Below are 17,688 nucleotides of genomic sequence, written 5' to 3'. Positions count from 1 at the left end.
CTCATTTACACCCAGAGCAAAAGGGGATGAAACCCCACAAAGCCCCAGCCCTGGGAACACTTTCCATGGAGGAAGAGGGGAAAATCTGAGTGGAAACATCCTCCCCAGCTCATCTAAGAGGATTTACACGACAATTTTGTGAGCCAGCTGGGTTTAATCATCTCATCCTCACCAAGCATGTGAGTGAGAAACCAGGTCAGGGGAGGTGAAAGCTTGTTTTGTTCTCAGGTGAATAAACAAGGCAAAATCCTGGGCCAAAATTAGATGTGTAAGAGAAAACCATAATTTAAAAAATTTTAAAATACATTTTTAAAATGTAAAAATAAGTTTTAAATTAAAATTCAAACAAATAAAAGAGAGAATTAAAATCAAAGTAAATAAAAATTAAAATTAAATTAAATTAAAATAATTTTTAAAATTTAACAATAAATATTTGAATATAAATATTTAAAAATGAATATTTAAAATATGAATATTATTAATTATATTATAAATATTTAATAAATATTATAAATATTTTAAAAAGATATTTTAGAAATAAAATATTTTAAAAATATATATTTAAAAAATATTTCTCCCTCTCCAACCTGGTCCTTGTTTCAGTCTATCAGTCGACTTAGTTTATTTTTAAATAAAAACCAAGCATTTACCTGCATTTCCTGGGGTTCAGCTTTCTCCAGCTCACCCACAGCCCATTTTCCCACTATGAAAACTGATTTTTCCTGCTCCTTTCCCAACTCGACCCAGCCAGGAATCCACAGGGAGCCCCAAGAACCGATTTCTCCTGTCCTTTTCCCAACTCAGCCCAGCCAGGAAGAGCCCAAGGATATTATCCCTGCGTCCATCACACCTCCACAAGCTGCTCCTGTCTCTGCGTGGGAGTACATTTAAACCCCTCCGCCTGAATTTCCTACGAGCTCTGGGCTCCCAGCTGAGGAATTCTGGGAAAGGAGCAGTTTCCCGGAGCAGGATGCGAGCTCGCAGGGATGAGCGATCCCGAGCTGACGGCACCGAGTTCCCCCGGCCCGGGTGTGCCCGGGTTATTTCGGACGGGGTGACCTCAGCCCGGCCGCTCGTGTCACCCCGGGTGGCTCCGAGCCCGGAAAGGGGATTGCAGGGTAAAAATAAACGGGAGAGAAGGAGAGGAAAACCTCCCGGTGAGTCATGTCTTGCAAACCCCGCTCCAGGAAAGGAAAACAGGATATTCAGCTTTTCCTGCGCAGGAGCCAGGTGGGGAAGGCCCCGCTCTGTGGGGAGCTGGCCTGGGTTGGCTGGGAAGGGGTTTGTTCTGGAGCTCCGGGGAGGAACAGCGTGTTCTGCAGGAGCACAAAACGCTGCCCCGCGGGAGGAACAGGAGGTTTGTTGACACCAAGGACAGAAGGAGCCCTTTCCAGGCAGGGTTACGGCCTTTTCCCCAACACAGCAGGGGATTGTTCGTGTCCTGCTCCCAGGGCACTGGGAAAGGTTATTTTTAAATCCAAAGCTGGGAGGAAACTGGAGCAGACACCAAATATCTTCCACAAGTGGGACTGACTTCTCCCATCTCCCACAAATCAATCCAGATGGAGGCTCAAACAGACAAACCTGATTTATTTTTTTGTATTTTGAAGCACTTGTATTATCAGTTCTTATTCCAAAATGAGAAAGTATTTCCAAATAAGCATTTTATTTTATTTGGGGGGGGGGTTTTATTATTATTTATTTATTTATTTATTAAATCTATTTATTGTATTTTTAATTTATTTTATTTTATATTTTTATTTTATTTGGTTTTAATTTAATTTACTTTATTTTATTTTAATAGAAAGCTGTTATTTTGCCTTCTATAGCACCCAGGTGATGCTGCCATGCCTGGGAGAGGTCAAGGCCCATTTTTGGGAGCTGTATCCCAGGCAGGTTCTCTCCCAAAGCCTCAGTGCATCACTGGGAAGGCATCACCCTGAGTCAGGGAGGGGAGGGGAGGGTTCCTCCCATGCTTAAGGAGCTTTCCTGCCTGGAATAGCAACGAGCACATGAGCAGAGTTATTACTCTCCCAATCAGATTGAAGAGCTGGATGGACATTTATAACCTGGTGGAAAAACACTTAATACCCCTCAGATGGACATTTATAACCTCAGGGGTGAACACTTACACCCCTGTGGATGAGCATTCATAGTCCCATGGATTAGCACTTTTAACCCCATGAATGAACATTTATAACCTGATGGGTAACACTTATAATCCCACAGATAACATTATTAACCCTATGAATGAAGATTTATAACCCTATTTATGAACATTTACAACCTGATGGATAAACACTTATAACCCATAGATGAACACTTAAACCCCATGGATAAACCATTCTAACCCTATGGATGAGCATTTATAAGCCCATGGATGAACATTTTTAACCCATGGATGAACATTTTAACTCTATGGATGAACATTTTTTAAAAAATGGTTGCACATTATAACCCTACAATGAACACTTATAACCCCATGGATGAACATTCATACCCTATAATGCACATTTTTAACCCATGGATGAACATTTTTAACCCCATGGAGAGTATTTAGAGTCCCTTTAAGACACTGTCCAACAATGAAGAGCAGGAGGGTGTTTGCAGCCCCAATATTTCATATTCCACTTGCCAGTCTCGAGGAAAAGAAATTAATAATAAATTAATTGGCTCATCTGCTTCCTCCATTTGTCTCTGAAGCACAACAAGGAAAAGCTTTGCCTTATTTGCTGCTTTCTCCCCCCAAAACCACCTTTAATAACCTCTCCCTGGAGCCTCCCAGCAGCAGGAAGGTGCTGGCAGGGCCCTGGTGCCTGTGAGTCACATCTGCCCGTGGCTCCTGTTCCCAAAATGACATCAGTGCTGATGGAAGCAGATCCACATGGAAGGGACAACCCCCCCCCAAGCATCAATGAGCTCCCTGACTGCAGAGCCACGAACTGATTCCTTTTTTCCATGAAATCCTTGGCTTTGGAGCAGAGCTGCCTCTGGCCAAGAAGAAAACCCCTCCTGGAAGCAACAGGAGGTGCTGGATGGAAAGTTTGGCTGGCTGGATTTTTCCCCTCTGTGTTTCCTCCCTGGCACGTTCCTCATGCCCTGGCGTGTCTCTGGATTAGGGAATTGCTGGGACTTCTCCTCCTTTCCATCACAGGTTACACAACCACTGATATCCTGGGGGTGTGTGATTCAAAACTGCTCCTGCCAGTTTTTCCTCCTGGCCTGATTTCAATCCATGGAAAAGGCTAAAAATTTATGTCATCATGGAATCCTGGAATGGTTTGGGTTGGAAAGGACCTCAAAGCCCATCCAGTGCCACCCCCTGCCATAGAGCAGGGACACCTCCACCAGACCAGGTTGCTCCAAGCCCCATCCAACCTGGCCTTGGACACCTTTTATCCTTTTAAATCCTTCTATCTTATTTTTTTCTTTTTACAGGTAAATTAAGGATGTCAAGAGGATGTTTCAAGGAGAAACACCACCCACGAGCTGTGTAATCCTGCAGTTGGTGCAGATAAAGACCCTCTTCCACTAAAAATCGGCCAAAAATGACATTTCTTTTCTCTTTCTCCTTCCTGGGCTCTGCAGGGCTGCAGCCCCGGCACAGCTTCACCCCAGGTGTGCAATGAAGCCCTTGCCATCAAAAAAATGCAAAACACCCTAATAAAACTTCAATGTTTTAACTACACACTGAGATGGGAAAGCAACAGCCTGAGTGGCATCTTTCCTTCTGGCAGGGAAGGAAGTGCCCCCAGTGCTATCATCACCCCATTCAGCCCCCAAATTACCTTTCCTCTGTAAGGCTCCCACCATCCAGGCAGGAGCCAATATTACAGAGACATCTGGATCCCAAGGCAAATCGAGGAGTTTTACTTTGAAGAGCCTATTCTGTGGTGAGGCTGGAAAGCAAACCAAGTTCTGCAAAACACATTCCGTTAACTCCCTGAACACAGCACTTATTCCCAATTATTTTGCATTTGGAGGGTTCAAAGGTGTTTCTGGATGAATTTAGTGGGATTTGAGATGGGATGAGCTTGAGCCCAGACTGTTTGCCAGCTCCAGGGAGTGACAGTGGGATGGGGTGAGGCTGTGGGACTCCATCCCCACCTCCAAACCCCACCAGATTACCCCAAAACCCCAGGAAATCCCTCACAGACTCTCACAAGCTGCAGCTGCTTCTCCAAGTAAGCCAGAGTTATGTGAATAAAAGTGTTTTGCTGAATTAAGCCATAAAAAAAACTTAAAAATCAATGAGGAGCAGTGAAGGAGATGAACCCACCCCCTTCCCAGCTCACCATTAACCCAAAGTCAGCATTTTCCATCCCTTACGAGAAAAACTCATCCCATTAATGATTTTTAAGCTGGCACAGAGCCTGTTGTGTTTCTACCATCCCCTGTGGATGAAGAAGGGCCAAACCTCCAGTGGAGATCGATGCAGCTCCTACCTTGAAGCTGAGAGAAATTTTACCCTGCTGAGAAGCTAAAAAACTCACATGGCCCCATTAAAGAGAAGCCCTGGATGCACTGGGCTGGGTGTGTTTAGCCCTGCAACTTCCAGGATAAATTAAAATTAATTAATAATCCATAGGCTGCTCCTGCTCCATTGCAGCTGGGATCTAACAGAGTTTCTGTATTTCACCAAACAGACCAAAACTTCCTTCAAATATTTTAGAACAGAAAATATTTTTAGAAGCTGTGGATGGATTAATCCCAAACATCTCGTTCTCAGTGCTGTATTCTTTCCCTTCCTGGCTTGGGATTTAGACATCCCAGGGAAGAGTATTAGAACCCAAACCAGGGAATCGGGAACCATCTGTGCATTCACATACGGAATAAATATCTCCTGCAGGAGAGAGCCTTGACAGGCTCACACACCTTAATCCTGGCCCTGTTATTTAATTTTCTCCTCCAGAAATTAATATCCCAGTTCTTCCCAGCACAGCTCAAGCTCCCAGTACAGGCCCATTTCCCTACCAGACAGAAATCACTTTAATTTTTTCACATATCCAGCCAGAGGGATAAACAAGGGAATGGAGCATCAGGGTAAATCCCCTTTACAGCCAGATGTGCTCTGTGGTCCAGGGGTGGGAGCAATGCTGGGATGATGTTCCTGGCCCCAGCAAAACCTCAGGAGAGATTGGCTGCTGAGTTAAAATCATAAAATCCTGGAATGTTTTGGGTTGGAAGGGATCTCAAAACCCATCCATTCCATGGGCAGGGACACAGTCCACTAGCTCAGGTTGCTCCAAGCCCTGTCCAACCCGGCCTTGGACACTCCCAGGGATCCAGGGACAACCATAGTTTCTCTGACAATTCCATCCCAGCCCCTCCACACCCTCACAGCCAACATTCCTTCCCAATATCCCATCTATCCCTGCCCTCTGGCAGTGGGAAGCCATTCCCTGTGTCCTGTCCCTCCATCCCTTGTCCCCGTCCCTCTCCAGCTCTTGGAGCCCCTTCATGGCCCTGCAAGGGGCTCTCAGCTCTCCCTGGAGCCTTCTCCTCTCCAGATGAACCCCCCCAGCTCTCCCAGCCTGGCTCCAGAGCTGAGGGGCTCCAGCCCTTGGAGCAGCTCCGGGGCCTCCTCTGGACTCACTCCAGCAGCTCCAAATCCTTCTGATGTTGGGGATTCCAGGGCTGGAGCAGCTCTACAGGTGGGGTCTCACCTGAGGAAGCAGAGGGACAGAATCCCCCCAGGATCAGCCCAGGCTCAATAAAAATCAGTCTCAGTGACAATTAATTTCCAGCTTTATTTGCATCTCCCAACCTCCACGCAACCAGCCCAGGTTTCTCTGGACTCCAGCTGTTATTACAGCCCATCCTAACCCTAAAGGATGGGAAAACTCCCATCCTGCTCTTTAGGTCCCTGTATATTCCATTCTTACCCTCTGAAAAAGCCCCAGTTTGCCATGGCATCCCAGGGAAATTTAGTTGCCCTCTGTGGTGTTTCCTCCCATTAAATCTCAGGATAACTCAACCAGAAACTGTGACTGTAGGAGTGAGTTTTCCCCCTCTGGAGTGAGACAAACTCTGAAGGCAGATTTCTCCTTTCTCCCACAAGTCTGAGCCTGTTTTATCTCCGCTCCATCAATCCACAGAACAGCTCCCTGTTTCACAGGATAATGGATAATGGGTTTGGAGCTGCAGCCAGCAAGTGCTGAAAGCATCTTCTCCTTTCCCAGAGAAAGGAAACCATGAGATTCCCAAACCAGCCCCAAACCTGCTCATCCCGTTGATATTCTTCACAAACAGTCCAAACTCTGTGATTTCCCAAGATTTCCAAACCAGCCCCACACCCTCATATTTCTTCAATAAAAAAAATCCAAGCACTGCGATTTTCAAGATTTCCAACCCCACCCCAAATCCTGCTGGCCTCATTGATATTCTTCAATAAACCATCCAAATGCTGCAATATTCCAAGATTTCCAAACCAGGCCCAAACCCTGCTGACCCATTGATATCTCTTCAATAAACCATTCCAAGATTCCAAGCAAGCCCCAAATCCTGATATTTCTTCGGCACAAAATCCAAACGCCGCAATATTCCAGGGTTTCCAAACCAGCCTCAAACCCTGGCATTTCTCCAATAAAACCATTCGAGCCCTGCGATTTTCCAAGATTTCCCCATCCCTGCCATTTCTCCAAGCACTCATTTGGCCTCCGGAGCTGCTCCCCACTCCCGGGTCCCGCGGGAGGCTGCTCCGGGGCGCAGCCCCGGTTTTGGGGGCTCCGGCGCGGTATTCCCTGGGGAAGGACGGGGCTGGAGCCCGGGCGGGCCGGCAGGGCTGGGCTGCGCAGCCCCAGCTCCTCCCTCTCGCTATTTATTCCTCCCCGGAGCTGCTGAGGCTGAATCACCTCGAGCCGAGCAGGGAAGGAGCTCCCGGCCGGTGAGTGCCCGGGAAAACGGGACGCGGCGGCTCCGGGTGGGACAAACCCAGGGGTGAGGGGGGTTTGAAGGCCGAGCAGCATCGCGGGGATCGGGAGCTGCCTCCTTTCCCTGCCATCGCTGCCTAAAATAGACGTTTCCAGCGTCTCCTTAAGAGCCAGAGCTCGGCTTCGCCCGGTGCTCGTTTACTCCGCGCTTGTTCAGCGCCGATGCCGGCGGGGAATTTTTCCTCGGAGGGTTTTGTCCTTTCCCTCGTCTCCCAGCTGCTCCCCCGTTATATTTGGGGAATTAACAGAAAAAAAGGGGAGGGGGGAGGATTTCTAAAACTGGAGGTGACATTTTCAGGAGAGCAAACTGCCAACCTTGCAGCCCCCTTTCCCAAAACCCCGACCTGGAATTTCCATCCCCGACAAGCCGAGACATTCCCAGCATCGCCAGGAGGGTCCGGACACCCCCATTCCCGAGCATCTTCCCACCTCCACCTTCCACACCTCCCATTGCGTCCTCCCCACCCTCTCCCTCTCCACGGGCACCTTACCAAGGTTATTTCCACAGTTGTTTTGGCACCAGGGTGTTGGTTTTCCCTTCTAAACCCGAAACCTCCTCCTTGCCGACCCTGAGCACGTAATTGCTGCTCCTGATCCCTCCTCGCAGCCTCCATTTTCCACTCCCCCTGTGCCCTGAAGGAGCACAGAATTCCTCCCGTTCTCCAGCACGGGAGAGAAACCGCCCCGGTCTAAACCACCTGAATTAATTCCTCATTTCCCACATCCGCATGAGAGGAGAGGAAGGTTAAACAGAGTCAGGGCAAAATAACTACGAAGCCATTCGGTGGCATAATTTAATATCGATATTATGGCCACAGCAGAAATGTTATTCCGAGCAGAGGGATCACAGCTCCAAGCCCGGGGAAGCGGCTCCTGGTGCCCATCAGCCCCGGGTTTTTGCCAGGGAACCGTTTGTTCGGGATGAAGCTCAGAGCTGGTTAATTAGTGCGACGCTAACGAGCCTTCGCCCTGTGTATCAGAGCTCAGCTCTGCGAAGGCAATTAGAGGAGCAGGTCAGAGCTGCTGGGCTGGAACATCCTACAGGGCTTTGCCATAACCTGTTTTCATCCGGAGGCTGATTTTTCCCCTTGGAACTCACTGTGGGGAGTGATATCTCAAAAAAAAAAAATTAAAAATTGCCATTTGCTGTCTCCCCCCCATTTCCTGGTTTTCACCCAGGTTTTGTTGTTCTGCCGCGTCTTTCAGCTATTTTTAACCCCCTGATCTCATCCCTGCCCCCAGCGGGTGGGTGAGGAGGCAGCAAACCCACTCCAAAGAGGGTGGTTTGCACCCAGATTTTTCCATGGCCAGGCAGCCCAAGCCTGGAATTCCTCCCCATCACCAGGGACAGGCTTGTGCATCTTCCCTGCTCTTTCATTTAGGCCTTTTGCAAACGATCCCACCCAAACATAGATGTTTAAAAGGCTTTAAATCAAACGCTTCTTGACCTAAGACCAGATTTTAGGGAGTGTGGAGAGAAAAACATTGTTATCTGAACCCAAGGAGAGATTAATTTGCTTTTTGTAGCCCATAAAACCATATCTAGGTCGCAACAGAAGAATTCTGGTTTAAACAGTGGGTTGTTTGGCCTCTTTGGCTGTTAAGGGTGATATCTCAGGAGAGACCATCACCTCCTACTTGCACTGGGGTTATCCCTGGGGAAAGGGGTGAATTTAAGGAAGTTGGTCCATTAGTTGCTGCAAAAAAAAAAAGCATTTAGGACTTAACATTTAATTGTTTCCTACTGTAACAGGAGCCAGAAAAGCACATCCAAGGATGCTGTGAAACACCCACCCACACTGAGAATGCTTCTCTCGCCCTACCCAGCATCCTGGCGTGGGATTTTGGGGCATAGCTCAGGCTCAGGAAGGATGGAAAAACTCTTTGCTAATGTGCACTCACATATTAAACAGGAGGGGAGCAGCAATTCGGTGCCCTTGGCTTTGCAGGGAGGCATCCAAAGGAATCCTGGAGGTCCTTTCCAAGGATTTGCAGACCTGGTGTGTGTATACAGGCTGGATTTTACACATAGGGAGAGAAATGGCTCGTTAAATAGGATTTCAGCCTTGCCAGCCACCAGCTGATGTGGGAGATTCCTGGCATGTCCCTGGAATGCCAGCAGGAAACGCTGAGTAAGGGATAATTGCAAACATGTTAAACTCAAAAAATGTTGGTTTAACTTCAGGCCTGTTGCACGTTAACAGGGATTTGGGCAAAATACGCTGAATTCTGCTCCTTGGGAATATAAAACCTCTTGGGGCCCAGTTGGGCATTGCCCTCCTGACAGCACTGGGTAATGCAAAAGCTTTGGGATTGGGCTCTATCCGTTCCTTGCATTGATCCTGGCACATCAGAAATCCCATTTATGTTCATCTGATTAGACAGAGCAGGTTTGATAAGTGGGGTTTTACCTCCTAATTAGTCGAAGCATTTTTTTTTTTCCAGAAGGTTTTTCTTTCACTGCTTAAATTGCTGTTACCCTGCTGAAAACCCGTGGGGGGATATATATGTATAACAAAATAAATATATACATATAAAAAATATATTTATTTTTGGGGGGAGGATTAATACTTTGGGGGGAGAGATGAATATGCTTTTAAGTGCAAAGCTGTTTATTCTGCAGCTGGATCTAGGGGGATGAAGTGTGTTTTAGACGGGGGTCTCTGCCTCCTGCCCTGACACTCCCTGTCCTTGTGTCCTCAGGTTCCACAGCATGGCCAGGCTGCTGCTCACCTGCTTCTTGGTGGTCCTGCTCCTCGGCATCTGCACCGACGTCGCCTTCTCCAAGAAGGGCAAAGGCAAACCCGGGGGGGGCACGTGGGGCACGGGGAGCCACCGCCAGCCACAGCTACCCCCGCCAGCCGGCTACCCCCACAACCCGGGCTACCCCCACCAATCCTGGCTACCCGCACAACCCCGGCTACCCGCACAACCCGGGCTACCCCCACAACCCTGGCTACCCAGGCTGGGGCCAGGGCTACAACCCCTCCAGCGGGGGCAGCTACCACAACCAGAAGCCGTGGAAAGCTCCCAAGCCCAAGACCAACTTCAAGCACGTGGCGGGGGCGGCGGCGGCGGGCGCCGGTGGGTGGGGGGGCTGGGGGGCTACGCCATGGGCAGGGCCATGTCGGGGATGCACTATCGCTTCGACAGCCCCGACGAGTACCGCTGGTGGACGAGAACTCGGCGCGCTACCCCAACCAGGTGTATTACCGCGACTACGGCGGCTACGTCCCGCAGGACGTCTTCGTGGCCGACTGCTTCAACATCACCGTCACCGAGCACAGCATCGGCCCCGCCGCCAAGAAGAACGCCTCGGACGCCGGGCAGGCCGTGAACCAGACGGAGGTGGAGCTGGAGAACAGGGTGGTGACCAAGGTGATCCGGGAGATGTGCATCCAGCAGTACCGCGAGTACCGCCTGGCCAACGGCATCCGGCTGCACCTCGCCGACGCCTCGCTCGCCGCCCTCCTGCTCCTTGTCCTCTTCGCCATGCACTGATGGATCCCGGGATCCCACGGCTTTGAGATGTCACCCGTGTCCCCGTGGGGACCCCCCGCCCTCCCTGTTCTTGCTTGCGGTCGTCGTCGGTGAAGAGCCCTTGGGGCGCGCGGGTGCCGGCGCTCCCCGTCACCTCCTCGGGTTCACCTCCATCAGCTCCTCGGGGTTCACCTCCATCAGCTCCTCGGGGTTCACCTCCATCAGCTCCTTGGGGTTCACCTCCATCACCTCCTTGGGGTTTACCCCCATTGCTTCCTTGGGGTTGTCTCTGGTTTAGGCAACTGGATTGAAAATTTCCTTCTCCGCTCCAAACACGTCCCCAGTGAGGCAGGACAGCTGGATGTACCCAAAAAAACATGGCCTTCACCACCTCCTCCTCCTCAGGGCCACCCTGAGAGGGACCAGGCAGAGGGGACCTCTCCTTGGCATCCTTGCAAGAGCATCTCCAAAATGCCCTTTGCTAATGAGCAGGGTTTTATTTAACCCCTTAGTCCCGCTGCCACCCCCTTTCCCTGGGCACCCAAGCACCTCTATCCCCAGGATAGGGGCAGATATGGGGTTTTCAAGCAACAAGCTGCCAGGTTGCAATTTTAACCCTTTAATCCTAAAAAAAAACCGCCTTCCCCATGTACATATCCCACACCTTTGCATGCTGCAAAACCCTCCTGCAGCAACACACCAAATAAAGTCATTTTTTATTCCCCCCCTCGGCGAGGCCGAAGCGCCGGTGGTCAGTCTTTCTCAGCCTGCCAAAGGCAAAAAGTGCTGCTGAATGCCCAAAATACCCCCAAAATGGTGTGTACAGCCTGAGAAAAAGCTATTTTGGATGCTATAGGTGACAAGTCACACTCATACTCCAGCACCTTGACCTAGAGGAAGTTAAAATGCAGCCAAAAGGATGCTCAGGGCGGGTCAAGCACTTAGCAAGAGACTTAAATCAGCTGAATCATAGAGTTACAGCACCAGGAGAAACAAACCTGGGATGCGAGATGCTTCATAAAAACCACACTTGTGAGTAATTTCTGTGGCACGTGGAAGCAGCAGGTGAATTCTTGCTTCTCGTGAGCCGGGTCGTGGGGGACCCGCAGCATCTGCAATGCTTGTTTGACCCAGTTCTATTTAATATCTCGGGTATTTTTTTTGCAAGGCACTGAATGACACCGTCCTAAACGAGTTGTTCTTTTTTTGCATCAATGTAAGCTAAGTGAAGAAATATAAATATATATATATATATATACACACAAATAGAGAGGAATCTTTCGGGATACCTTCGGAGAAGCAGGGCTTTGAGGTTCCCCGTCCTTTGTGATACGCGGGATGTTTTGTAAACCCCTGGCGGCGCATGCTCGGGATCTGCAGTTCTGATACTTTTCTAAGTGTTCTGGTACAGATACAAACAGATAAAGCCAAGATGCACCATCAGCCTCCTTCCTGGAAACAGCTCTGGGCCCATCCCACCAGAGCCAAAAGCTGCATTTTGCATTTTCCAGCCTGTGGGAGCCCTTTGTTCCCTTTGGACACCAAATTTGGCCTCAACCCCACAATCTCAACCCAACAGTCTCAGTTAACCCTTTCCCCTCCCCCTGCTCCCACTAATGGTGTCGCTGAAGTCAACAAAAACATTTTCTAATTTCTGTCTAATTCTAATTTCTGTCTAATAAAAGAGTTTTTACATTTGCTGTTTTGGTGGCATTAAGCCCGACCCGAGCCCTGCTTAATCATGGAATCCTGGAATGCTTTGGGTTGGAAGGGACCTTAAAGCCCATGCAGTTCCAACCCTCTGCCATGGACAGGGGTATCTTCCACTATCCCAGGTTGCTCCAACCTGGCCTTGGACACTCCCAGGGATCCAGGGGCAGCCACAGCTTCTCTGGCAATTCCATCCCAGCCCCTCCACACCCTCGCAGCCAACAATTCCTTCCCATATCCCATCTCTCCCTGCCCTCTGGTAGTGGGAAGCCATTCCCTGTGTCCTGTCCCTCCATCCCTTGTCCCCAGTCCCTCTCCAGCTCTTGGAGCCCCTTCAGGCCCTGCAAGGGGCTCTCAGCTCTCCCTGGAGCCTTCTCCTCTCCAGGGGAACCCCCCCAGCTCTCCCAGCCTGGCTCCAGAGCTGAGGGCTCCAGCCCTTGGAGCAGCTCCGGGGCCCCCTCTGGACTTGCTCCAGCAGCTCCATGTCTCCATGTCGGTGTCCCAGAGCTGGAGCAGCTCTGCAGGGGGTCTCACTGGAGTGGGGCAGAGGGGCAGAATCCCCCTGACCCTGCTGCCCACGCTGTGGGGCCAGCCCAGGCTCAATAAAAATCAGTCTCAGTGCAATTAATTTCCAGCTTTAATTGCATTTTCCAACCACCACACAACCAGAGGGCCCATCCCCCAACAGACCTGACACTGACGAGCTGCAGCCCAGTGGGAGGATGAAAAATTCCCTAAAAGAAGGTAGGAAAAAATTCCCATCCCCATGAAAGAGAAGGGAAAAAAATAAAAATCCCCTAAGACAATGGAGGAAAAAAAAAATCTCTGTTTTCCAAGGTCAATACATGGATATTTCCAGGAAGGAGCTGGCAGCACCTGCACAATGAATTCTCCCTGGGGAAAGTTTTGACCTCGGTAGCAGCACTAAAAATGCTAATTTTTAACCCAAACCCCCCACATCTTTCCTTCCCCCTCCCAGCACAGGGAAGCTGCTCCAGCCCCCCCAAAGTAGGGGAAACGCCAACATTGGAAGTAATGAGCTCAAAAATAACATTTCCCCCCTTTGCACACTCAGCACCCATACTTCTACCCTTCATGGGGGTATTGGGGTTTGGGTGATCATTGGAGCTGTTTTTCGAGGACACTAAAACAGGATATGGGGACACGGTCTGAACCTTTGTGTCCTTTAAGGACAACTGGATCCACAACCCTGGAGCCCTCTTGGCCCCCCAGAGTGATCTGTTGAACCAGATTAATTTGCTAAATGCTCCAAATCCTGCTGTGTGGGCAGGAGCTGTGCTGCAAAGTGAGGATGGGGAGTGTTTATCAGGATGATAATAACTAAATACAAGTCAAATATAATACAATAACATTTGAGCGTTGTTTTTTTATATACTCTCTTCCAATTCTCTCATCACACGGCGTTTGGCACCCCTAATCTCCACAAATAACATTCCCCACCTCCACAAATAAACATCCCTCATCTCCACAAACAAGCATCTCCCGTCCAGCCAAGGCAACGGAATATATTTTTCCTGCATGAAAAAAATGTGAAAAGAAGAATTTTGGTGCGCAGCTGCACAGTTTGCGGAGCGCTGGGGGAGGAATAGTCTGATTTAGGGGCTCGAAACGCAAAGCGAGAGCCCGAACCTCATCCGGGGTGGTTTGAACCGTGCCCGGACCGGGGTCGGGGATCGGCGGGCGAACAGCTCCATCTCCCCGGCCCGAGCCCAGCCCCGCGTCCAGCTCCCCCTGGAATCAGCCCTGGGGTGTTTTACAAGGCTGGAGATCCCAAAGGACACTCCAGAACCTGGCTGAACTTTCCAGCTCACTCTGTTTCAGAGCGAAGTGCACGGAAAATGCTTTGATGTAACTGCGACCACTCGCCTGGAAAAGCACATCCCGAGGGATCTTGGAGTCTGGGGAGGCTCGGGAGTAGCCCCGCTGTCCCAGCTGCCACACAACCCCAAAATCCCCAACATGAGGTGATTCATGAGGCTGTTCATGGCTTTTAAGGCTTTTTCCTGCAGTGCAACCCTTACAGGGGCTGGAAATTAAACTGGGTGGGCACAGGAGTGCATCATGGAATCATGGAATGGTTTGTGTTGGGAAGGGACTTCATCCAGTCCCACCCCTACCACGGGCAGGGACACCTTCCACTGGTCCAGGTTGCTCCAAGCCCTGTCTAACCTGGCCTTGGACACTTCCAGGAATCCAGGGGCAGCTGCAGTTTCTCTGGGAATGCCATCCCAGTCTCTGCCCACCCTCACAGGGAAGAATTCCTTCCCAATATCCCATCTCTCCCTGCCCTCTGGCACTGGGAAGCCATTCCCCCTTGTCCTGTCACTCCACGTCCTTGTAAAAGTCCTTCTTGTGTAAAAATTATCCATCCCCAGGTACTGCATGCTGAGAAAAAGGAGAGAAAAAGCAAGAAAAATTTGGGAATGTCATAATTTAGGAAGTTCAGGATCATCCCTGAAGCATTTCTGAGCTCAGGACTGTGAGCAGAGGATGCTCATGATGGGATGTGGACACTGAAGCATAACCTGGGTCTGGATGCAAAATTGATGCTGGAAAAATGCAAATCTAAGCTGTGGCTGGAGGTTCTGCCGGGGTTGTTGTGTATTTTAAGCAAGAACACTAAAAAAAATAACCCTCAGTGCATTATAGGAATGGATGGGTTTGTCCAGCCTAAAACCTGTTCCTAAGCCAGAGGTACAGTGATTTGGACAAGGTCATGGGCCTTGCATGCATCCCTGCTCCAGAATGTTGTTGAATCCCTCAGGAGCAAATGACTTCTGTAAAATTTAAGAAAATGTTGTAAAGGAGCCCCAAAAATCAACGTCCATCAGCCAGGGGTTCTTTCCACTCCTTGACAGAGGTGAGAGCTGACTGACCTGCTGCCCCGAGGAGAAGATAAGGATGTTTATACTCCCAAAACACACCAATTCCAAGGAGAGGTGACACTCTCACAAACATCCATGCTCAAAAATCTTTCAGTGAGGACTTACCTGCTGGAGGATGGTGATTATACCTGCCCACGAGCTTCTTTGGGATTCCAAATTTTTCACTTAGTACCTCCTTATGTTCTTTTCTCGCAGCAGTGGTTGAGCTGCTCAGCTAAACCAGGATTTAGGGAAGGTTTAAGCACCCAGGACAGGGATCAGAGAAGAAATTGCAGCCGCTGGAGGGCAAAACATCCCTCCCTGCTCCTTTTAAGCTCTTTCAAGAGAGAATTTGCATCCTCTCTGCCTGAGAGAGGGTCAGTCCCAGATCTGTGTGTGTTTGGGCAGAAGATGCTAAAGATCGGGATATTAAAGATTGGGATGGATCATGTGAAAGCCCGAGAGACGGGACCGAGGGGGTTTATATCCCAGGCACCACCTTCACCCCCCGCCAGCATCCCTTGGAGATGTGGCTCTTCCTGGAGTTGTTCCGGGTGCTAAAGACAAAGGATTTGGTTAAAAACAGAGGATGTCTCAAGGCCAAACTTATTGCAAGGCAGAGGGGGTCCATTTCCAAACCCCACATCCCCCCTCCCCACAGTCCCAGCGCTCTTTTGGGGGGAAAGGAGCGATTTCTTTGGGAAAGCCGTGCCATGGGAAACCAGAGCCGAGCGCTGGCGGGGCCGCTCCGGCGTCACTCCAGGTGTAGATATCCCCAGGTCCTTGCGGGGTTGGGTTTGCTCGTGTAGGTGCCTGCACAGACGGGGGTTTCCAGGATCCATCCAGCTCCCAGATGTCCTCGTGAGCACTGGGATGGCTGCCCAGCTCCGGGGAGAAGGGACACCGAGGCAGCCGCGGAGCATCTCTTCCACCTCCCCCAAGCCACATCTAATCTCCCAGGAAAGTCACCCGCTAAGAAATCCCGGCGGGCGGGGCCGGCCGGGGGTCCCGAGGTGCCCTCGCGGCGCTCAGCGCTGCAGCCCGTGGCTCACGAAACAGGGCGGTGAATGCCAAGAGCAGGGCGAGGCCGACGCCGCCGCGGTCCCGGGGGGCTCGGCCGGGGGGTCCCCGCTTGCCCCCCAGGTCCGGCCAACTGGCGGCGTGGAACCCACCCGCGGGCGGGGGCTGCCGGGCCGCGGGGATGCCGTGACCGAGGCGGGACGGGCGCGGCCGCCCCAGCAGCCCCATCCCGTAGCCCGCGGCGGCCCCGGCCGCGATGGCTCCGGCCACCTTGGAGCCGCGCCCGGGGGTGCCCCCGCCGCGGGACACGGCGCGGAAACCCCCGCGGAGCCCCCCGGCCCCGCCGCCGCCGCGACCCCCGGCTCTCCCGCCGCCCCCGCGGCGACCGCCGGCCACGTCGCTGAAGAGGGCGAGGAGCAGCATCGCCACCCCAGCACCAGCCGTCCAGGGGCCTCATCCTGCCCCACCTGCGAGAGGGCACAAGGAGGGACGGTGAGCGCGGGGACATCGCCCGGAGCAGCGCCCGGGCCGAGGGGTCTCGCTCCGAGGCGGTCGCGGGGATCCCGGCTCCCAGAGGGGTTCGCAGGGGTCCCGGCTCCCAAAGGGTTTCGCAGGGATCCCGACCCGAGGGTTCGCAGGGATCCGGCTCCCAGAGGGGTTACAGGGATCCGACCCGAGGGGTTCGCAGGGATCCCGGCTCCCAGAGGGGTTACAGGGATCCCGGCTCCCAGAGGGGTTACAGGGATCCCGGCTCCCAGAGGGGTTACAGGATCCCGGCTCCCAGAGGGGTTCGCAGGGATCCCGACCCGACGGGTTCGCAGGGATCCCGGCTCCCAGAGGGGTTACAGGGATCCCGACCCGAGGGGTTCTCAGGGATCCTGGCTCCGAGTCGTGCCCGGTTCACAGGGATCCCGCTCCGAGGGTTCACGGGGATCTCGGCTCCCAAAGGACTAGCAGGAATCCCGCTCCGAGGGGTTTAGAGGGACTGCCGTCCGAGGGAGGTTAAAGGGATCCCGCTCCGAGGGATTTGCAGGGCTCCCGTCCCCAGGGGCTCGCAGGGATCCCGCTCCGGGAGTTCCGCGGCGATCCCGGCTCCGAGGGGGGTCGCGGGGTTTTCCTCAGCCTTGGTCCAACTTACTTATAATATTGTTGTGGATGTATAAATTTTATATATTTTATATCCCTATATATTTTATGTATTATATCATAGAATCACAGAATCAGCTGGGTTGGAAGGGACCTCCGAGATCATCCAGTCCAACCCTTGATCCACTACCACTGTGGTTCCCAGCCCATGGCACTGATGCCACATCCAGTCTCTTTTTAAAAATCTCCAGGGATGGAGAATCACCCCCTTCCCTGGGCAGCCCATTCCAATGGCTGAGCACCCTCTCTGGAAAGAAATTCTTCCTAATCTCCAACCTAAACCTCCCCTGGCACAACTTGAGATCGAGCCCTCTTGTCTTATCTATATGTAATTTATCTATTTATCTATCTATTTATCTATTTTATCTATTTATATATTATATTTATTATATATTATAATATTATTACATATTACATATTATAAAATTGCAATATATTGCAGCGCTGATTCAGAGGTGAAGTGGAGCTCGAGAAAGCAAGTGAATGACTTTTTGGCCCAAATGGAAGCAAAACAC

At 51.1% G+C, this 17,688-nt stretch overlaps 1 protein-coding gene across 1 annotated transcript; it reads left to right on the top strand.

Moving 5' to 3' along the window:
- Positions 1–6,775: 6,775 nt before the first annotated feature.
- Positions 6,776–12,107, top strand: PRNP (prion protein). Its single transcript, XM_032712722.1, is given in 5 exon segments — positions 6,776–6,886; positions 9,636–9,824; positions 9,826–10,015; positions 10,018–10,105; positions 10,108–12,107. Coding segments are annotated over 4 exon segments (783 nt in total). The 5' UTR covers positions 6,776–6,886; positions 9,636–9,645; the 3' UTR covers positions 10,434–12,107.
- The last annotated feature ends 5,581 nt before the right edge of the window (positions 12,108–17,688 follow it).

This window comes from Chiroxiphia lanceolata, chromosome 28 (genome assembly GCF_009829145.1).
Source record: "Chiroxiphia lanceolata isolate bChiLan1 chromosome 28, bChiLan1.pri, whole genome shotgun sequence".
In the NCBI taxonomy this organism is placed as follows: Eukaryota; Metazoa; Chordata; class Aves; order Passeriformes; family Pipridae; genus Chiroxiphia; species Chiroxiphia lanceolata.
The sequence above is the reverse complement of the archived record's forward strand: the minus strand, read 5'-3'. Positions and strand labels throughout refer to the sequence as shown.